This window comes from Pundamilia nyererei, unplaced genomic scaffold, assembly GCF_000239375.1.
Source record: "Pundamilia nyererei isolate P.nyererei 1_Seehausen unplaced genomic scaffold, PunNye1.0 scaffold00121, whole genome shotgun sequence".
NCBI lineage: Eukaryota > Metazoa > Chordata > Actinopteri > Cichliformes > Cichlidae > Pundamilia > Pundamilia nyererei.
This window is the reverse complement of record NW_005187522.1, coordinates 1145584-1169002: the sequence shown is the minus strand read 5'-3', so window position 1 is coordinate 1169002 and position 23419 is coordinate 1145584. Positions and strand designations below refer to the sequence as shown.

Here is a 23419-nt window from a genome sequence, read left to right as displayed (position 1 = left end):
AGGGGAACACACGGGGAACACAGGTGACACTGATAATCATAACGAGACAGGGCGGGGTGAACTGAACATGACATGTACAGGCGTGAGAGTCACAAAGTAAACAGGAAGTGCACAGAGGTTCAGACAGGAGGAGAGAGAGCATGGGGAAAACACAGACATAACGGGCTGGAGAAACATGAAACCACCACAAAGGGAGACGAGGGCTCATAAATACACAGAGGGGCACACAGGGGGTAAAAGCCATGAAGGGAAAACACTTAGGGAACAACACAACAGGGCAACTCAGAAAACATGGCCTAAATAAGGAACAAAATACAAACATACAAGAAAACCAAGAACACTGGGCCAACATGGCCCAGGACCATGACAAAATTGGTCCACTGGAGTGAGTGGAGATGACACGATCCTTACCCCTTGAGAACTCTGGCTGTGACCAACTGCCATATATGTCTCTGTAAGGGGCTAAGCACTCCTCTTGCAAAATAATTTATAAGCTCAAAACCTTAAATCATATTCATCTAGTTTAAAATCCCTCAGTATCCCAAGAAGTTACTCTACATACCCAATGTTTGTGTGTTCCCTGATTTTGAAAATGTGGTCACGATATACTGATGTAAAAAGGTCGTTTCTGCTTCCTTGATGAAAAGTCCTTGATAAAAATATGAGGGAACTACAGGTAGGTCTATATAGATTTGGACACTGACATGAGTTTTGGGTTGTTGTTTTTTTATGTGAAACATATTCAAATTAAAGTTATATAATGGGCATAATGTGTTGGCTCTCAGCTTTCATTTGAGGGTATCCATGTTCAAATTGAGTGAAAGGTTTAGGAGTTTCAATTCCTTATCATGTGCCGCCCACTTTTACAAGTGACCAAAAGTAATTGGACAAAGGCTATTTCATTGTCAGGCGTGAGAAATTCCTTCACTATGTCACTATTAATTAGGCAGATAAAAGGCCTGGAGTTGATTTGAGTTCGGTGGTTGCATTTTGAAGATTCTGCTGTGAAAAAACAACATGCAGTCAAAGGAGCTCTCCAAGCTGCGAAAACAGAAAAAAAAAACATCTGAGAAATTGCTACAATATTAGGAGTGGCATAATGTAGTTTGGTTCATTGTGACAAAGAAAGAAAGCACTGGTGAACTCAGCAATGCAAAAGACCTGAACGTCCACAGAAGACAACAGTGGTTGATTATCGCAGAATCATTTCCATGAGAAACCAATACACAACAGCCAGCCAAGTAAGCAATACTTTCCAGGAGGTAGGCGTATCACTACCCAAGTCTACCATAAAGAGAAGACTGCATAAAAGTAAGGTTCACTGCAAGGTGCAAGCCTCTCATAAGCTTCAAGAATAGAAAGGCTAGATTGTACTTCGTTAAAACATCTAAGAAAAAAAAGTTCATTAAAGCAAAGGCGTAGAATATTCTTGAATCGCCAAGTCAGTCACCTGATCTTAACCCAATTGGCATGCGTTTCACTTGTTGAAGACCAAACTTCAGACAGAAAGCCCCATAAACAAACACCAACTGAAAGCTGCTGCAGTAAAGGCCTGGCAGAGCATGGGAAACCCACAATTTGGTGATGGCCATGAGTTCAAGATTTCAGACTGCCATTTTCAGCAAAGGGTTTTCAACCAAGTATTAGAAAATAACATTTTCACTTATTTAATTTGTCCAATTACTTTTGAGCCCTTTAAATGAATGAATTGCGTTAAAAATGCTCTAGTTTATCACATTTTTATGCAATCTTTTTTGTTCAACCCATTGAATTGAATCAACTTCATCTGAGTTGTTTTATTTAAAATTCATTGTAGTAATGTACAGAAAGAATTGTCTGTCCAAATTATTACAGACCTAACTGTATATTTTGTAGTTAGATGGCACTCCACTTACTGAAATGACTCCAGATCGAAAAGTGTACATCTCTTGCTTTTAAGAAAGAGCTTGTTTGAAATTAAGTAAGGCTAAAGTAAAAAAAAAAAAAAAAAAAATTTCAGATGGATTTTTCTGCTTTTCCCACATAGAAAATTAGGTTCTCCACAACACGTCAACATTCTACCCATTCACTTGAATGCGATTTGGGGGGATTTTTAGGACTTAAAAATATAAAAACTATAAATTGTACACTCCAAAGAATTACAAGCCTTGGTATTGCAGCTAAGTAGTAGTAATAATAATAATATTCAATTAAAACAACCCAACATGTGGCATACTGTATTTTTCGGCATACAGGAAATTTCTAAATGCCTCTAATTCCCTCCCTATTCTGTAATTCTCTGTATAGGTAGATAAACACTCAAATATTATTCCTTTCACTGCTGACCAAATACCTAGAGACATCCAACCCCCTTGGTTTTGTTTCCTTAGGTTTCAGTTTCACAGTCCACTCCTCCAACTACAACTAGGACTGAACAGCTGTTCTTCGTGATCTTTGGAGTTGTGTTAAGGTAAGATTTCCATCTCTTTTGTTAAATCCAAGAATTACTCACAATTACTGTGTAATGCACTTCAACATATTTCTGAAATAGTTGAAGATAATATTGTAGTTAGCTGTAGCGCATTCAGCTGCAAAAGAAAGTCCCACGCATTCAGTTAGTCAACATGCCTCTTTGTGTATGCAGCTGGATATCATGACTCAGACGTCTGGCCTCTCCTATCAATAGGCATATGTTTATAGACAATTTTAATGAAGACAGAGGTGTGAGTCTATGAAGACATGTTGCCAAATGACCAGCTGAAGAATAGTTTACACAAATGTGAAAGTGTGCTCCTCTGAAAAAAAAGAATAAATTTGCTTCAAGTTACTAGAATAAATTGAAAAGATAAATGGCCATTTAAATTTAACTGAATAACCAAATAAATAGTATTTTGTATTTTACATCTCATTGAGTTCATGTATTGTCATTAGTTTCAGACAAGGAGAGCAATGTAAATAAAATTAAATATCATAAGTTCTCTGATTTTGGTATTTGAGTGTTGACAAATATAATCTCCTGGTCTACGTTTAGATGGGTGCAATATTCAACCTACTTGAGCAGCACAGACTGGAATCATACTACAACCAGTTTGTTCAGATGGGTGTTAAAGATGAAAGAGATTTCCTGGACAGTGTGATGGAAGAAGATTTAAACAGCATTGGTAAGAATGCTTGATATGCCAAAGACAAGCTAGGACTTTAGAATAGCTCTCTCATTACAAACATGTTAGCAACAAAAAGCTGTGCAAATATAGAGAATTTCAAATCTGTGTATCAGGGTCTAGCTTTTTGCAGTATTTCAGATTACTTTCTCTGAAAGCTGAATTTATTTTGTCTCTTTTACAGGTTTAAGTCATGTGGAAAAGAATCGTTTTGCAATCATGAAAGACTTCATTCAAAGACTGAGCACTCCAGAACGCCAAATCCTAACTGGCAGACCGGTACAAAAGTCAGTGAAGTCGTTCAGTCTTCAGTACACATACCCCAAATGTCTTAAATCAAAGGTTATTTCAGGTAACAGGAACACATCTTTTAAAGGCTCTTATCCTAAATGCCCCCTTTGGGATGATTAAAGTAATTTATATATGGACATGGAGGTGAAATGTTTAAAATTACAATGCTACAGATATGGATCCGGCACAAAACACAATTGAAGACATAATGCTGAGAATCTGTCACCTTGAAAATGTTGGAAACACCAAAGGAGTTTGTCTCTACACAGTAGATGGGATGCCCTTGACAGACGATCCCTTCTTCAACACATGTGAGTCAGCAATGGAGGAGTGAATGATTCTATACAGTTAGGTCTATTTAGGTTTTGGACACTGACCTTTTTAAAAACTATTTTATTGTGTACCAAAGCAATGTTAGTTACATTTAGAAGATTAATATGAGTAATAGGTCTAATAAGACTTTCATCTGGGACTCAAGGGATTGAACAAAAATACTCCAGTAACTTTTAAGGAATTGTAGTCACTTTTATACATACTTTATTTTCAAGTGCTTTAACCTCCTAAGACCTGAACCCTTCCACGGCATGCATTTTTAATTTCTCTTTGATATTTGGACTGATTGGGACCTGATGAATGTAAAAACAAAGAATTACCAGAAAATTTTTTTTTTACCTGATTTTTGTTTCTAAGAAAAATGAGAGCCACATATAAGGATATTCGTTTAAAATTTCAATAGGACAGTAGCAGTATAATGTCCCCGTAAGTGGATATCAGGCCCTTGTAGAGCAAAATTTTGTATTTTGGTCTAAATAACCCAAAATGTGATGTCCACATATGTGGACGCCAGGTCCTAGGTTAAAATGTGTCTGTCCAAAAATACTTAACTATATTTGTCAAGTCATCTTAATTTGTGCACTTTTCTCACGTGAAATGGATTGATGCATCTATTCCAGGTGTTTAACTTGATTTCACTCAATTACCACGCAGATCACCTATAGGTGAAAAACCTTTAAATTGAAACCCCAAAAGATACAATACCATGTTTGTTATCACACAACAACATATAAAACATTTCCTTCATTAAGTACAGGTAAAATGTTCATTACTGTCCGCACACATCAATAGTCTTACAAACAGAGACTAAAACTAAACAATGCTCCTCTCTCTCTCTCTGTTCCTCTCTCTCCCTGCTTATAAATGGGCAGTCGACCTGCGATACAATGATAATGCTACTTAAGCTAGTGGTAGCTGCGATTCTTTAGCAATTTTTTAAACAGTCTTTTAGCTTAGCTAGCTCAGCCAGACAATATCTCCACCAGTGACATTTCTATGTGCAGTGTGCCACTTGCTCCTTACCAGAGATGGGCGTTACTGTAATCCGATGACTTTTTTCAAGTAACAAATAAAGTAAGGGATTACTATTGCAAAAACGGTAATTAGATTACCGTTACTTTCCCGTAGGAACGCTGCGTTACTAAAACCGTGATTTTTTTTTGCGAGAATGTCTCATGACAGTGAGGTAAGCAAGTGCAACGTTAGTGACAACAGCTGTGTGCAGATCAACAATGGATAATATATCGAGTGCGGGAGAGAGTATGAGCATGCAGCGTTTAAAGCGTGGAAGTACTGACCTTACTTTAAGTTTGATTCCATAAAAAGTGACAAAAACATTAGCGTCCGTTGTGCGTGGGAAGAAAACTTCTTTTTACAGCGAAAAAAAACCCCTAAACTTCCAAGCAAGCACCGAGTGCGCAACGACGTAATGGGAAATTCACAGAGAAACTCGTGGATTCTTCCACTGACCGCTGCGGCACACCTGCACCAGGGTAAACCTCCGCCTACCCTGCTCCTGCTTTACAGGTGAAAATAGAGCAACAGGACCGCTAGTCTTTGACTTTATTTATTTTCTGCTGTGTTTTACTTGCATCTATTTGAAAGAGTGAGTGTAAACAATTATTTTATGTGGTGGAATGTGCAGAAAATAGGTTTAAATGTTAAACAAACTTCTTCCAGTCAGAGAATGTTGCATATAATTAAATTTTTGCTTGATGCATAAAGTTAAAAGATTAAAACTAATAAAACAAGTTTTAAAAAGGGACTTTTCCATTTGATTCCATTTTGTATGATGGATTATGTAGAAAAAGTAGAATTGGGCTGAAAGATCTATCGCTTTATCACCTATTCAGGTTGTAAATCGTGTTTTTAAAAAGTAACTAAGTAATTAATTACTTTTGAAAATAAGTAATCATAAAAAGTAACGGGATTACTTTTTGGGGGAAGTAATCAGTAATTAGTTACTGATTACTTTTTTCAAGTAACTTGACCAACACTGCTCCTTACAAATAAATTTGGACCAGCAGGTTGACTCCAGGACCTCCAAAAACCTGTTCACTTCTGCCTGAATTGCCTGGAGTCTCTTATAGGGGTACCTGGAAAAGTAAAACATTTTGAAGTCTTCACTTTGAGTTGCTCGCCCAAGCAAAAGAGGGTTGGGTGTAATGTAATGAATGCAGTTTTCCCGACTCTGCACTCTGGCATCAATTAGGCGCTCATTTACAATGTTGGCTGCCACATGAAGAGCTGTCTGGAACCCATCATAACTAACTCCCTTCCAAGATTCTGGAGTGCTCTCTTCACAATGCGCGTAGCAGCTTCTGCAACACTATTCCTATGTGGGTAAACAGCAGGATTAACTTTCCACATCTGCTGTGTTCCATTTTTTGATGCACTCTTCTCCAAGACCAATTTGTTCTGAGTTCCCAAGGACCCAGAGCCCGTGTCTCTGTATACTACTAGTCTATCTGTAGTAGTGCTTGAGAAGACCGTGGTGCCTGTGCTGCAAGGAAAATCTCTCTTAGGGTATCCTTTCGTTCCCTCATTGAAATGACTCCTGTCAACAGGACTGCCACCCATTTTGGGCTGTTAGTAGCTTGACTTTTCTCAAGAAACCTTTTTGCTGCTCCCCAAGTCCTACAACTGATTTGACCAATCAACCTAGGACACTAAACTGCTTGACATCTACAAGAGTTCTACAAGGTCACTGATTCTGCAGCCAGCCTCCTTGTTTTCTTAGGGTCTTAATCTGACTTTGTTTTATTTCTTGTCCTTTTGTCTGATTACAGAATACATGCCCCAAAATGCATTTTGTAATGTATTCTGTTAAGTTACTCAATGAGCGTAACGTATTCTGAATACTTTGGATTACTTAATATATTATCATTCAACCACATCAGGGGTGTCAAACTCAAATACACAGTGGGCCAAAATTCAAAACTGGAACAAAGTCGCAGGCTAACATTAATAGTTATTGGAAAAAAATCTTCCTCTAGATATAAGAATGAATCTTTTCTTATGGACTCAAACAAGTTTTGCTGAAAAACTGAATATTGAACAAGCAAAGCTTAATACTAAACAATATATATATTAGCTGTATAATACCAGTAGGCCAGCTCTAATAGTAATTTGGTATGGCTTCGCGGGCCAAATGTAATTAGGCTGCGGGCCAAATTTGGCCCGCGGGCCAGAGTTTGACACCTATGAACTACATGAATGCACTCTTTCTGTGTGATTTATTACTATTACTGAAGGTTACTCGCCATACCAACTAGATTTTTAAATCTTAATATAAAATGAGTAACAGTAGGGTGGACATTAGGTAAGGCTGCACTTTTTGCAGCGATCTTGTATAGAAAATAGGTCCGCCACTCCGAACCGAGGTAAAGGGACCTCTGGCTAATATGTCAAGTTCTGTGTCGGGCTCATAGCCGAAAGCTAGCTTTACTAGTGAGAGACAGACAGAGGTGTTGAAAGGCTGCTCCAGCGAAACTTATTGTTTTGGAGGAAAACATGAACACAGTGTACAGTCGAGTCATAATAGCTTACTTACAACTGAGCTCATCAGGCACTCTTTTTGGCTGCAGTGTTATATTATTATTTTTACATGCTTCCATCTCCTGTTTGTGGTCGGTGACAACTCATACTTTTCGACTCTCCTTTTTCTTCCTCCCTCGCGATCACAGAAGCATAACGGGTATGGCAGTCCATTTTCCCTGCAGCATGGAATACACTACCCATGAAGCTACATTCTTTAGGGCTATACCTGTAACACTCTGCGTATTGTCTTCATATAAAAAAATATATTTTGAATTATAATTTTCAAAAATATTTCTTCACGTCATTATGCGGGCCGTAAGTAGAGGTGACATGGGCCAAGAGATTGAGACCCAGGCAGTTTTGTTTGGGTTTCCACCTTTGTGGAATTACCAAAAATAGAGAGGGCATAGCCAAACATATGAAACAGGAAAGGAGCACCGTGTAATCCATTTATTTCAACAAAGTAACTGTATTCTGAATATCACCTTTTTAAATGGTAACTGTAACAGAATAAAATTACTTATATTTTTTATTTTAAATACGTAACGCCGGTATGTGTATTTCGTTACTCCCCAACACTGCCTAGGCAGCAAACACCTTTATTTCTAGTCACAGAAACAGAATGTTAACATGATTGGTAGAATCAGTTGAGGGTGGCCCTAGCTCTGATATCGGTCCACATTTCTTCTTCTGCACCTTTTTGAGGGAACACTCCCATTACAATGGCAACCATCTCTTGTCCTCCAGTCAGGCCTGTAGTGTCAAAGAAGGGGGGAAGAGTTCATTCCATAACACCAGATTTATGGCCCTGTTGTCTTGTAGGAATCACAACCCCCAGGTCACATTACTGAAAAGGGGTCTTGTCTTGTGTCTGTTAGTATCAGAGTGTTACAGACTGCTTCCAAAACTACTCTACAATACACAACTATGTGCAGCAAATGTGTGATGCTATTTATGAGGGATATAACCTTAAAGTTAAAAAATAAATTCTAATAGTACTAAGATTGCTCTTTTTTGCTTAGCAGGAGTTACCAATCCGAGTGGGTAATACAACCCTGACACTTGGCTGAGCAGCTCTCGCCATGTCAGCGGGTTTGGTGTTTCAGGCTTCTCAGATAATTGCCTCTCCATCCGTAGAAATGATCTCACAAGTTTGAGTGGTATATCTGGAAAGAGCATTTGCGCCTTCTTCGGTTTAACATATTTGCTGCCTAGTCCACAACAGACCAATTGGTGTGGCCTGTGGATTCTTCTAGGGGTTCTGATTCAGATCTTTAAAAGATCCCAGCTTATTGTCACACGAGTTTTCATTCCCCTAATTCCATGGACAACCAAAGTGATCTCTTCACTTCTTAGGTTAATACTACTTGCAACCCTGTGGGTTGTATAGTTGGTGTCAAAAGCCAGGTCAATTAAAGTCACAATTTTTTGCCCAGCATTAGCTGTTACCTCAAGGAGCATCATAACCACTGGTAGTTCTTGCAATCCAACTTCAAACAGGAGACTCGGCTGCTCTTTGGTGGTGCTGCATGCCCTGGATGCAGTATTTCAAAATGCATCTCTGTATTCTTTTGCCACTTCAGGTGACAGTTTTCTGAGGAACTTCTTCTGATCCTTTTTACATATCCTCCTGATATTTTCTCCCTCCGATTGCCAAAGCAATTTTCCAAAAGACGGAAGATATCACCTGCAGTGTTGCCAAGAAACTTGGGCCGTCGGTTTTAGTTTGATGGTTGGCATGGGACAACTGAAGGTCATTGACAATGGCGTCAGCCATTTAGCTTCCTCCCTTATCCTCATCTGCATAAAGTCAGCTTTTCCGAAACCTCTGTAGGTTACTTTAAAGGTCCCTCTGAAAACTTGATGAATTATGACACCATTACATTTTGAATTTGTTGCCTGTAAGTTACGTTTTCACTCTGTAGTTCCATCTGTTAATAGGTAAGAAATCTGCTAGAAAAATATAGGCTTTAATGTATCATTGAAACAGGATTAGTAGGAAATAAATCTTGTCTATTATCCAAATACAAGCAGGTTTTAGGGTAAGACTTATAATCACATGATACCATGGGAGAGTTCATTTACAAACTTGATGAATAGTTTTCAGACTGCTGGAAAGCGCTAGCAGTTTCTAAAATGATTTTGGTCATAGGAAATGAATATACTTTCATACATGTAGATGGGACACTTTAAAAATGTTTTTTTAATTAATTATTGTTTTAATTTTTTGTTTTATTTTTTAATTATTTTTTGTTAACTGTGGATCTGGCACAGTTATTCTATTTATTATGTTCTTTTCCAGGGTCTTTGAAAGAAAGACACATTGAAAATGGAGCTGTAATTTATGCTATTTTTACTCCGAGGGAAAACTTGACAGAGGCTCCAAAAATGCTAAGACAAGAGTCTGGCAAGACCTCTGGAACAGATGTCATTCGATGCCACATCATGCTCAAGGTGCGTCTTAAAAGCAGTATGCTGCTCAATTGAGGATATTGGCAACTGCTAGCAAATGAAACTGGCCAGTCAATTTTCATATTATATCTTTACGGTGGAACAAATGACCTGTAATGATTTCTGAAATCTGTTATTTTGCTTAGACACAGTGGTTTTAAGTAGTATCTGAGTTTCTCTAAGCCCCATTTTAAAAATGAGGGAAAAATATACCTTCACTTGATAAACAGTCTTTCTGTTGAGGAGGGAAGAATAAAATGGCAGAAATAAAGTGAATCGATTATTTTTATTAATGTATAGTTTATTGTTGTAAATGTCAGCCTTCATTTTTAACATGTATATAAAGTTATAATTGAAATTAATTCTGTACCTTTAACATATTTTACTTTACCTGTTAAGGGAAACTTTGAGATTATGGTGAATTTGGAAACTGACACAATCGCAACTCTAAAAGTGATCCTGTCAAATGCAAGTGGAATACCAGCACATGTCCTCCATCCCAGGTAAACTGCCTCACAAAAAAGTGTTTTTTTTTTACCCATCAGACGTAAAAGGCTGAAAAAGTGTTGTCATCACTCTGCTCCGAGCAGGGACAACCTGGTTTGTGAATACAATCACTCCAGAACAAAGCAACACAGGATATTGAAAGTCATACCATATTTAGATCTACTAAAAGACCTTAACCTCAAGGTCAGAGGTCAAGGTTTCTCTTAACTGGAAGAAGCAAGTCACCTAGGCTTTTCACATTCATCACATTCCATCCACTCATTTACTAGAAAACTAAGGGTAGCATTGGTAGCCACCAGTATTTTTGTTACTTGTCACCCATCGCCACCCCCACATTCACATGCTTAAAGTCTTAGCATTGATGGAGTTCTTCTGTTCTCTGGTGTCCCTGTTTTATATAGAGGTAATAATTTGGGTGGTGATACACTTCAAAAGTGTGGAATCTCTGAAGGGTCGACTATTGCCTTCGCTCTGTCCTCGTTTACTGAAGAGACTCCCCTTGATAAAACTTTCTACATCAATGATGTCGTGCCTTCAGTCCAACAAAGCCAGAAAGGAATCAGTGTGTTCCTGTCTTCTCTTTATGCTGTTGCGGTAAGCTGTTTTATATTTAACACTGTCCCATATCGTCCCATTGTCTTGCTATCCTATGAACATGAACTTTATTTATTCATGCCTAGCCTGTCTTCAAGCCTGGTGATATTCTGTGTTTTTGAAACGGATAGCTGAAAGACTACATAACAGATGATTGCACACAGAAATTCACATAAAGTCCTTACATTCAATCCAGGCATTGGTGAACCTCAGAAATTCTTCCACAAATAATGACGAGGTTGATGCGGGACAGCGATTTAGCAGTAGAACCACATATTCACTCTTTACATTGCATTTACGTAAGAATATCATCAGAATACAACCAGTTGCCACCTTGTTAAGTAGAGTTCCCTATTTTAGAGAGAGGCATTGCAGATGAGTTTCTTTTATGGGTGCAGACACACTCAGATTGATTGCAACATGTTGGCAGTCTGTCATTGCTTAGCAGTTATTTGCAAACCTTCGCCAGTCTGGTTGAGAGTGACTGTAGTCAAGCTACAACTGTTTGGAGGCATGTTGTTTGCCACCAGGCAACCTGTTCAATCACATTACGATTGAAGTGTTCAATTGGTTCTCAAAAAGCAAAGAAGGAATCAGTCTATTTTCATTCTGGTTATAGTTTTGTCTTTGTGACCTCTGTACTTGGAAAAAATAGCCAAAATCACAGAGCAGCTATTATAACTAGACTGTATGGTGAATTTATTAAAAAAAAAAAAAAGATGCCATGGCTACTGTGAATCAATGAACCTCCTTATTGAAATTTTTTTCATCAGTTGAAATATAGCTTTGTCTTCAGCAGCCCATTTGTCCAGTATTAACCCTGGAGAAATAAACACTGTGGGTTCTTTATTGTGCACTTTGTTGACCTGTGTTCACAAATTAAACTGAAATGTGGTAAATTTAGTTTAGATTGTGTTTAATTTTTCTGATTAACCCAAATTCTAATATTTCTGTGTATTTACTTGTAGAAAGACCTTTCTGAAATAATCCGGAACAAACTGATAGCTTACATACGAAAATTGACGGGATGTAACCCCCTCACCCAAAGTTTGCATCAGTTACTCTGCAGGAATGAGAAGATGACCAGGAACCAGAAGGTAAAAAGTGTGAGGTGGTGTAAGACTTGTTACAGTTTTAGACTATCTTCTTCATAAATAGAGGACAGCTGACATGCTGCTGCAGTTTTAAGTCTTTGGACCACTGGCCTCATAATCCTCCAACAAATCTGGTATCAGACTTTTATGTGACTTTTTGCATGTTTTGTCCACTGATTTTAACACAGCAGCTTTTTGCACGCCACCTCGCACCTGCTATGTGGTGATTTAGGCTGTAAAACATGCATCATTTTGAGTGTACTGTAATTTTATTTCATTTATTTAATTAAAATGATATTGTCATGATGGTAACTTGTGAATCAAACCATCTGAAGTGTCACAGTATTCATGAATGTAGAGATATGACATGCCTGTTTCCATGTATGTGTGTCTCATGCAGGAAGCACGTAAAAGGCTCATCGTTTGTACAGTATATAACTGTAATTTACTCGCTGCTTATTTTGCATGAAAATTTTGTTGTATACTGACTGATTTCTTGCAGATTGCAGTTGTTGAGGGCTTATACATGCTCTTCAGGGAGTTATTGCCCCAGCAAGCAACACAGCGAGGGAAAAAAATCATAGAGGACCAAGATGTCTTTGAAAATTCATTGTACTGCTGGGCACATCTCCTTTCAAAAATTGAGGTATACTGAGTTTATTTTTGAACAGAAGCTGGTCTTCCCCAGTATTTTGTATAGATATTATCTCTGTAGTTTAAATGTATCGTGCCTGGCTCTGTTTTGACAGAAACAAGCATCAAACCATGAAGTCTATGCTCCCATCTCTCTCGTGTCCAAAGATGGTGACCATTTCTGCGAACCTGTCAGAGTACCTGGAGTACCAGATGTCTTTGAAAGGGCGTACGTCCTTCAGAAAATCAAAGGTACAAATAGCACTGAAAGAGTTTAAACTATAAAGTTTAAGGGTTTTAATGTGTCTAAATGAATATAGTTTTAATATTTTATGTCATTTTTGCTGCAATACTAGTTTATTAATTACTTTGCATATTCAAATAAAATAAATAAAATAAAAATAACCGGATTTGACAGTATAAAGCATCCATAATGAGAGAGCCATTAAAGGTAGCACCTTCTTCAGCCTGGTGCAGTGATAGTTATGTATTAAAATAAAAATGTATAAAACTGTTAATTATTTTAAAATGAACTCTTGTGCACAAGCATTGCTGCATCACCAGATGTAAAACGTTAGTTGGTTGAAATTTTTAATAAATTGCATTATGGTGGTGAATTATGTGTTTCTGGCTTCTTTTTATTTTGTTTAGATGGAGAGAAAATTCCAAATTGCACCGAAGAGCCTTTACAAGAATTCTCACTACAGAGAGCCACTGACATTGAGAAAATCCTGCTCAGCATTCCTCGATTTGTCCGAGCGTATCCTCTGTGGAGTCACCACGACAAGACATCTGGTCAGAAGTATGTGTGACTGAGTTATTTCTTTCAACACAACTTGAGCAGATTTCCTTTACTTTCTGTTGGTATAGATAACAAATTAAGATACACCTATGCACAGCTGAACAGTAAAAATTATTGACTTAGTTAGGTTTAAAGTATATGCTTGCTCTGCAGGTGGTTTTTAATGAATGCCATTCAATTTCTCATGAATTCTTGATTATTCATTCATGATTGTTTTTAGTAATACAGTATTGTCCACAAGTCTTGACCCACCACTCATTTCTTTATATTTGCGCCCAAGGAGCCAGGATCATTTTCAGAAGAATTGCTTTGTTTTTTCAAGCCACTTAGCACTGACCTTAATCATGTTTTTAAAAAAAATGATCCCAAACACACTGCAAATGCAATAAAGGCAAACTGGATAGAAAAACAACACTATTGGCGTGTTGTACCATTCTTGGTATGTGCCTGGCTCAAGTGTTGAAATTAGTTGTTTCCACCTATAGCAGGATCAGTTTTGCAAAGTATTGTGCTTCTTTGGAATTTGTTTAAATGTCTCCCTTTTTAGGTGGTAAATTGTCATCGAAGGCTGACATGCTGTCAGACAGGCATAAACATATGGTACTGCAATACAAAAAGATATTGCGATTTGACACTTTTATATAACACACAAATTTATGCCATTATTATCTCTGACAATATATGGCACAGCCCTGTAATGTACTTTGTTTCCATCTAAATTTGCACATTTTAATAAATCCCTGCACCCATCTCCCATTTTTCAAGCAAAATACAAAGAAATTAAGAGTAACTCAAGGCCCAAGGCGCAGTGATGTATTTTAACTTGACGGTGTCTAGTCTACACTGCCCAATGCTTGAATATCCTATGCAAGCAGTCTGAGTTAAAACATAGTTTTGAGTTAGTTAGTCTTTATTATTAATTATTATATATTAATTACACATATTAATCTGGTGTCTAGGATTGTCTCAAAGACAATATAAACAGGTTGAATAATGACTTGTTTTCAAGATTTTTTTTTACTAATTCATTGAATGAAACAGCTTTCAGGTGAATATTCAGTGGACTTTTGGCAGCATGGTGGAACGTTTGAAATCTTTCCCTCGCCTTAATGTGACCCCACCTCTACATCTGAAGGACCTGGGACATTATCAGAGCTGCCTTGTTCTACTTAGTGAAGGTATTCCATCTTTTTCCAGTCTAAATATTCACATCTTTCAGTGAAACATCACTTTTATACCTTACAAACACTTGTATCATACAGCAGATGCCACTGGCTTGTCAGGTTTTAGTCCACAGATGTGTTCATTTTGCAGCAGTCTAAGTCTAAATTGAGGGGTATGTTCCACCTTTGCTTAGATTGTCTCTACTGTTGCTCCTGTTACAGTAGAACTGTTAGTCACTTTAAATTAAGTGGACAAGGAATTTCCACCAGTTCCCCTACTTTGCCTTTGACCTCTGACATCAAGTTTTTATCATGTGTGTTGGGAGGTGTTATACTTAATGTTTGCTTCATTTTCATATTTCTCTGTCAGATAATCTGGGCATTTATTTGCATAAAAACAAAAGAGCAACTGATATGATCGAAGTGCACAATTGTCTGGATGGAAAAGTAAAAACGATGGATTTAAACTTGCTAGCAGCCAAGTGAGTACCTAAACCAAAACAAAATGGAGTGAACTAATGAAAGGCAGACTCATTCTGGCACATAATACAGTGGGGCAAAAAAGATTTAGTCAGCCACCGATTGTGCAAGTTCCCCCACTTAAAATGATGACAGAGGTCAGTAATTTGCACCAGAGGTACACTTCAACTGTGAGAGACAGAATGTGAAAAACAAATCCATGAATTCACATGGTAGGATTTGTAAAGAATTTATTCGTAAATCAGGGTGGAAAATAAGTATTTGGTCACCTCAAACAAGGAAAATCTCTGGCTCTCACAGACCTGTAACGTCTTCTGTAAGAAGCTTTTCTGTCCCCCACTCGTTACCTGTATGAATGGCACCTGTTTGAACTCATCATCTGTATAAAAGACACCTGTCCACAGCCTCAAACAGTCAGACTCCAAACTCCGCCATGGCCAAGACCAAAGAGCTTTCGAAGGACACCAGGAAAAGTATTGTAGACCTGCACCAGACTGGGAAGAGTGAATCTACAATAGGCAAGCAGCTTGGTGTGAAAAAATCAACTGTGGGAGCAATCATCAGAAAATGGAAGACATACAAGACCACTGATAATCTCCCTCGATCTGGGGCTCCACGCAAGATCTCATCCCGTGGGGTCAAAATGATCATGAGAACGGTGAGCAAAGATCCCAGAACCACACGGGGGGACCTGGTGAATGACCTGCAGAGAGCTGGGACCAAAGTAACAAAGGTCACCATCAGTAACACACTACAACGGCAGGGAATCAAATCCCGCAGTGCCAGACGTGTTCCGCTGCTGAAGCCAGTGCATGTCCAGGCCCGTCTGAAGTTTGCCAGAGAGCACATGGATGATACAGCAGAGGATTGGGAGAATGTCATGTGGTCAGATGAAACCAAAGTAGAACTTTTTGGTATAAACTCAACTCGTCGTGTTTGGAGGAAGAAGAATACTGAGTTGCATCCCAAGAACACCATACCTACTGTGAAGCATGGGGGTGGAAACATCATGCTATGGGGCTGTTTTTCTGCCAAGGGGACAGGACGACTGATCCGTGTTAAGGACAGAATGAATGGGGCCATGTATCGTGAGATTTTGAGCCAAAACCTCCTTCCATCAGTGAGAACTTTGAAGATGAAACGAGGCTGGGTCTTCCAACATGACAATGATCCAAAACACACTGCCCGGGCAACAAAGGAGTGGCTCCGTAAGAAGCATTTGAAAGTCCTGGAGTGGCCTAGCCAGTCTCCAGACCTCAACCCCATAGAAAATCTGTGGCGGGAGTTGAAAGTCCATGTTGCTCGGCGACAGCCCCAAAACATCACTGCTCTCGAGAAGATCTGCATGGAGGAATGGGCCAAAATACCAGCTACTGTGTGTGCAAACCTGGTAAAGACCTATAGTAAACGTTTGACCTCTGTTATTGCCAACAAAGGTTATGTTACAAAGTATTGAGTTGTATTTTTGTTATTGACCAAATACTTATTTTCCACCCTGATTTACGAATAAATTCTTTACAAATCCTACCATGTGGTTTCATGGATTTTTTTTTCACATTCTGTCTCTCACAGTTGAAGTGTACCTCTGGTGCAAATTACTGACCTCTGTCATCATTTTAGGTGGCGGAACTTGCACAATCGGTGGCTGGCTAAATACTTTTTTGCCCCACTGTATATGCTTTAATACATGCAGGCTGCTGGAGTCTTCTATGATGAACTGAGAGTTTCTTCTTCACTTACCTGTTTTCACACTGTTTATACACCATTTTGCATTTAATTATCAGTCATTATTAATTTTTGGCTCTTCCAGCTTGTCTTTTAGCCTGTCTTCCTCCCCTCCCCCAGCCAGTCACAGCAGATTACTGCCCCTCCCTGAACCTGGTTTCTGCTGGAAGTTTCTTCCTGTTTCTTTCCTTCCCACTGTCACCAAGTGCTTGCTCATAGTGGCTTGTCTGATCCTTTTTTTCTTTATCTCACAAGATAAAATGCCTAAAAGCTACTGTTGTTGTGATTTGGCGCTATATAATAAAATTAAATTGAACTGAATTGTGCATCTTGATCTGCATTAAAGGCACAATCTACCCACCCGATAAGGCAAGGCAAGGCAAGTTTATTTGTATAGCACAATTCAACAACAAGGTGATTCAAAGTGCTTTACAGAGACATTAGAAACAAGAACAAATAAAAAGCATGATAACAGGAAATTCACAGAGTATGTGATGCTTGTCTCGTCTTAACTGTGTAAAGCTATAAAGATGGTGTTTGTTTGTTTTTTAAATACAGCACTGGTGACCACAGAGACGACCAGTCATTTGTTACAACCAGAACTCCAAATGAGGCAATACTGGTGAGATCTGGGGAAATTTTAGTTGTAAAGGAATCGAATCAAAACATTTGCTAAACATTTCCTCTTCCTGACTTTATTACTTTAGGTACTGATCGATACAAGCTCCTCGATGGAAGAGGAGTGCTACGAAAATGCAGAAATAAAGAAAATCCATGCTGTCAAAGAGCTCTTTGACAACTTTGCCACGAGGAGCATGGCGTATGATTTCCATCACGTCATTGGTCTTGTAAAGTTTGACTCCATGGTGAAAATGCTCCACACATTCACAGAAAATCTGGAGAAGTTCAAGGTGATTGCAAAACATTGTGAGGATGGAAGGCTTTCCTCTGGAAGCTTGTTACCTCCACTCAAGAAGAATTTTATTGCCCTCTATATTTAAAAATTGTGAGGTGGTATTATGTGTGAGGAAATTTTGACATACTCAGAATAACTGAGTTTTGAGATACCTGATCAGTAGCTCGAAGTTTTGATAGAATAAAGCTAAAAAATAAATATTTAACTTGGGTCAGCCTGGCAGCTTTTTTCTTCCCATTTTCCAGTAAATAAATAAACATGCTGTAAATGAACAACTTGTTCGGTGGCGCTAATATAAATTTTTTTCCTTGTCGCCTTTTTGGGGTTCTTTTTGTTTTTTAGTTCCACACACGTAACCTTGAGGCGAGCGGATGTACTCTGCTGTACGACGCGCTACGACGTGGAGCTTCAGAGCTGGAAAAGATCAAGGCGAGCTTCCCAGATTGTAGACTCCGCGTCCTGTGCCTCACTGATGGCAATGATTCTGGGTAAGTTTCCCTTTCTGCTTAAGTTGCCTTTGATCACCCATCAATTATGTTTTTCTGGGGCAGCAGCTGACTGTTTTCATCTTGCCATAGGTCCTTTATGGACCCAGTTGCTGTGACAGCCAAGCTGCTGAAATCAAACGTCACTGTGGATTCAATCCTTCTTGGAAATGTGGAAAACAACATGCTCCATGGAATCAGCAATGCAACAGGTAAAACTATATGTATGTATAAAATAATGCACAATTCTCTGCCCTTAAAAGTAAAAAAAAATATCCCATGTTTAAATTAATCTAAAAGCTGCAATCTGTTGGAAGAGGAGTCTCACTGATTGTAAACAGTTCAACTGGTTTGTACAAAAGCTTTTTTCTCACACACCTAAAAACATCACACTAGAACTCAACTCTGCCATGCACAACCCCCTATGCAAAAAAAAAAAAAGGAAGGCCATGCTCTTGGATGCATTTTTTAACCGGTGCGCCATCTGGAGGCTTGGACGTAATGAATTGTTTGCTATTTGGCATCTGCTTAATAGCTGGACACAAAATGATCATCAACAAAAAGTAGTGTCAGTTGCACATAGAAGCTGGTGTGTACTCTCTGTGTGAATTTAGGTAAATGCGAAATTGTTAATGGGAACCTGCAGCTGTTTAGAACTGGAATCGCAGGAAGCAAACCTGTAAATGGGCACGCATGGAATCAACTTTTGGCCCATTTTATTGGACCTTTCTGATTTCATCTCAACTGCTTTCAGGATTTTTTTTTCTTTCTGTGCTTTAGTTCTATAATCAGTTAACTGAGCATGAGACATTAGCTTAGTCTCTGCAGTATTTCTGGTATTTGTCATTATTTTCTGTATTTATATGTATCTGTATTAACAGTGTAGTCCTAAACTCTGGCTTATCTAAACATAATAAAGTTTTAAAAAAAAACCAAACATTTGATGCCAAAAAGGGCCAAACAGTGACTTAAATTTTAATAATTCCTTTTTTAAATATTTCAAACCCGTTTACAGGTGGCTGCTGTTTCAAACCACAAACAGTCAAAGATGGTCTGAAACTCTTTGAGATCGAGACAGTTCTGTCTCTGGAACAGAGGAAGCCCAAGAAAAAACTTGACCCTTCTTCCATCACTGAGGTCTGTTTATAGTCTGTTTCAAAAGGAAATCTGATCACTCTTTAACTTCATACATGGCCGTCATATGGTTATTATATTTTTTTCATGTTATATAGGGAATACTTAAAAGCATGTTTACTACTCGGGGCTATGATGAATATCCAGAGACATCCTTGCCAAGCCAGATAAACAGCAAAGTGACGGTGACAGAAAGGTGAGTGACAGAAACATCCATCCTGTAGAAGCTAAGAACACACCTGATCAAAGAAAATGAGTTTCTTGAGCTGTTAATGAAACAATTTACTCTGCTTGCATGGTTTATCTAATCCAGTGTTTCCCAAACACTGTGCCTACGGCACATAGGTGTGTCGTTAGAAATGATACGGTGTGCTGTGGGAGATCGTCTGGTTCCACCTGACTTTAAGCGAGAGTAACGGGCAGAACAATTACGTTCTTTCCCACTTGAAGGCAGTACATATACCATATACCTCCTCTATTTAAATGGGTCACCAACTGCCAGTAAAACAGAAGAAGGCGAAGAAGAACTTGCATAATAGTCATGCTGTGAGATGACGCAGCACGAATAGCAATAGATGAATATTTGATAAGAAAAAGTGGTCAGTCTGACCTGGGTCCTGGGGAAAATTCTGACCCAGATGAAGGGCTTAGCATGAGTAGTGGTCAGAAGAAACCAAAAAGGTATACTGGGGACAAACCGAGCCAATTCCGCTATACCTGGTGCCCGGGGAAAATGTATCAATATGCTTTTTGTGACATTTTTGTTTGGTGGTGTGCCGCGTGATTTTTCTGATGTGAAATATGTTCCGTGGCTCCAAAAGGTTGGGAAACGCTGGTCTAATCTGTCCAATATAGTTTTGTTCAACTGTCCAAAATATGAAGAGATTCGACTTATAGTCATACCTCAAGAGAAAAAGTAGTCTGCTTCCACTTAAGACATCAGTAAATGTCAGTTTTCATGCAACTACTTTTTTTTCCCACTGTAGTTGGCACATTACTGCGAAATCTTATTTTTACAAGGTTCTGACACCCAGTTGAAGCACCGCCCAACAGGACAGGTAGTGCATCAGGCGCCATGGAAGCTGGGTTTTTATTTTTAAAAATGTGTATAGGCTTCCTGACAAAAAGCATGTCATTTAGCACGTACTTGTATAAGTTTCACGACAGTCTAAAATATTTTGTTGATTAAGACTCAATGCCTCCTTAGTCTTGTCCCATATGAATAGCGATAATTTTGACTTTTTGTGGTCCTTTTTTATTACATGCATTCCTTATGAAACATTATATAAAATGCATTCAATTCAAAACAGTGCTCTGAAAAAGAAGATTCGGGAGGCAAAGGATGGTCGTTTCATGGAGAAGGACAAACGTATCGTGGAGGAGCTCAAGTGCCTGCATTGTGACCCTCATCCTTTCTTTAGAGTCTATCCATCAGAGTCAGACTTAAGTAAGTGATGTGGTCTCTCCCCTGACCTGTGTTTGTATTGCTCTGTGTATTTTATTTGATCTGGGCTGCCTGATAGACCCATAAAATCAGTGTTTTCATTGTGATGCAGCTGATGAATTCTTGCTTTGTGGTAGATCTTTATTCTGTATTCATTGGGAGATTTGAATGCTAATCAAACAATTAAATGAAAAAAAAATGAATGCAGCATGTTGATTACTTATTAGGGATTTGTGTTTGCAGTCATTGTACTGTTGAGAGCTGCATAGCAACACTTTCTGGGACCTGTAGTGAATAGCAACAATGTTTGATTGTTTTCTGATTTTCAGCGTTCTGGAGGATTCTCATGCAAGGACCTCCTGACACACCATATGAGAAAGGAGTGTTTGAGCTGTACTGCCAGTTTGGTCCTGAATACCCAGTGAAGCCTCCTCTCGTTCGCTTTGTCACACGTGTATCCTGACAAAATACAAACAAAAGCTGTTTAGACATTTACAGTGTTCATATTAAAATGGTTTCCAGTTGTTAGGTTAATATAAAAGTGGTTATTGCATATGTGTTTCTCATAGCGAGCATTTATCTTAACACAGCGGTAGGTGTACCACTGCAATGTCAACAGTGTTGGCCGCATCTGCCACAACATATTTGATCGCAGCTACAATGCCCACGTCACCATGAGGGACATATTTGATGCTGTGTATGGACTCCTCATCATCCCTGAGCCTGATGACCCACTGGACAGGTGAGACATGCACAACTTCATTACTATATGCACTCAACAGCCACTTTATTAGTTACACGTTGCTAGGACCAGATTTGACCCCTTTTTGCATTCAGAACTGTTTCAGTATGATCAGCTAGTTATATTTGCATCTACAAGATGTTTGAGTATTTGATACAAGTTAATGATATGGATGATGAGCTGGTGTTCAGACCGAGGTGTGAGTTTTAGATGATCTCTGTGAGGGAAATGTCTCTCTAAACTGATAAACAGTCTGCTGAATTGTTCTGTGATTCTTGTAGAGCTCACTTTCTTCAGATGCTATTTCAGACCCCAGACATGAATACTTACATTTGCATATTAACCTTTTCCTGGAAGCATTTTAGCTGAGGAATTCCTGACGAGCCGCGAGACGTATGAACGAGAAGCCAGAAAGCACACGGGAGAACATGCTGGAAAGTCAATGGATAGCATGGAGGAGGTGAGTGAGTGAACAAAGTATTTATGGGATTTTTCTGTTTTATGTAAAAGATTTTTTTTGTGATCACATTACTTTGACTTATTTTCCTTTCTAAAGAAACTGGTTGATCCTGTGCCAGAGTTTCTACCACAACATCTGATTTGTCCTTTAACCAAGAAGATGTTTGTTGATCCTGTGAAAACAGTATATGGCACCGTGTATGAAAGGAAAGCCATTGAGGAACACCTCAAACAGTGAGTTCAGGGGTTAAAAGTCCTCATAAAGTTCCAAAAGTTGCCTCACAGTCTGTTTTATTAGCAATGTTAACTTGCTTTTGGCTTTTCACTAAATGATCAGGCAGATTATGTTCTAGGGTTGTGAAACTCCTCTCTCTCTTCCAGACACCGGTATGATCCGATGGCTGGCCCAGGAAACGAGCTTGATGCGAGTGACATGATGGCGGACAGGGACATGAAGAAAATGGTGATGGATCATCGAGCTCGCCAAATTCAGTGAATGTGGGAGGGAACAGACTGGCTGAAGATTAGCTAGATTTTTATAGGGGTTTCTTTTTTTCTTCTTTTTTTCTTTTTCTCTCAGCTTGTTGGTGGTGTGGCGTTTCTATCACACAAGTTCTAAACAAGTTACCAAGTTAGTGAAGTCTCAGGTCGGTTTTTCTATCCATTTCTGAAAATTTGTTTATAAAGGACTCTGAGCACTTAATACAGTTTTTATTCACTGTTCATTGCATACTTTTATAGAACTTCTTCTACAAGAGACAAACCAGCCTTCCTGTATGGGAAAGTCAAATATCGTAGGAATTTCAGCTGCATAGCCGCTAATATAAAAACATGTTCAGTTCACAGTTGATTATGCTGTTCATTATTTGACCAAATTTCTTGATTATCTTCTGTTTTTGAAGTGATTAATAAGAGTTCATTGCAATTATTGTGGTTGCGAATATATAATAAAGTATAAAAATGAGTGATGGAAGATTTTCTGGTATTTCTAGCTCATTCTTTTATTCTTACTCATGTTCCAAATTCAGACTAGATTCTTAGGGTGTTGACAGAGCACTATATAGAAGGTATGAAGGAGTTGCACTGTATCTTTGTGGATTTAAAGAAAGCATGAGAGGAACCATCTCCATGAGGAAGTCAGGGGTATTCTTGGGTTGAGGTCATTACTCTCTGCAGGCCAATCAAGTTCTACCACACCAAACTTGGTTAACCATGTCTTGGAACAGGAAGGGGAAAATCCCCAAATCTCCAAAATATCTCGGTATGCAGAAGCATGAGGAGTTTCTTTCACTGGAACAATGGGTCTGAGTTTTAAAAATATTAAAATTAAAATAAAATTCCAATGGTCTCTGACATAAAGCTGCATTTTTTTAAATTTATTTTAAAGATTTGCTAAATGTGCAATAACATAAAGGTTTTAAAAAGCTTCTTATGAAGTTTCTTCTACCACCATGTTTGCTGTTTGCGGACTTCTGTCAAGTGTAAT

At 38.6% G+C, this 23419-nt stretch overlaps 1 protein-coding gene across 1 annotated transcript in view; it reads left to right on the top strand.

The window, feature by feature from the left end:
* LOC102195994 (uncharacterized) overlaps positions 1-22899 on the top strand; it is a 24628-nt gene extending 1729 nt beyond the window's left edge. The window contains exons 2-26 of the mRNA XM_005742542.1: positions 2370-2449; positions 3011-3140; positions 3325-3492; positions 3605-3742; positions 9607-9758; positions 10155-10258; positions 10664-10856; positions 11825-11953; positions 12453-12596; positions 12700-12835; positions 13235-13385; positions 14427-14563; positions 14919-15030; positions 17312-17375; positions 17461-17664; positions 18012-18157; positions 18248-18366; positions 19170-19291; positions 19387-19484; positions 20599-20735; positions 21062-21186; positions 21329-21474; positions 21832-21934; positions 22031-22167; positions 22315-22899. Coding sequence (XP_005742599.1) covers positions 3011-3140; positions 3325-3492; positions 3605-3742; positions 9607-9758; positions 10155-10258; positions 10664-10856; positions 11825-11953; positions 12453-12596; positions 12700-12835; positions 13235-13385; positions 14427-14563; positions 14919-15030; positions 17312-17375; positions 17461-17664; positions 18012-18157; positions 18248-18366; positions 19170-19291; positions 19387-19484; positions 20599-20735; positions 21062-21186; positions 21329-21474; positions 21832-21934; positions 22031-22167; positions 22315-22429 — 3210 coding nt within the window. The 5' untranslated portion in view covers positions 2370-2449 and the 3' untranslated portion in view covers positions 22430-22899. The remainder of the gene's footprint in view (positions 1-2369; positions 2450-3010; positions 3141-3324; positions 3493-3604; positions 3743-9606; positions 9759-10154; positions 10259-10663; positions 10857-11824; positions 11954-12452; positions 12597-12699; positions 12836-13234; positions 13386-14426; positions 14564-14918; positions 15031-17311; positions 17376-17460; positions 17665-18011; positions 18158-18247; positions 18367-19169; positions 19292-19386; positions 19485-20598; positions 20736-21061; positions 21187-21328; positions 21475-21831; positions 21935-22030; positions 22168-22314) is intronic.
* Positions 22900-23419: the final 520 nt, after the last annotated feature.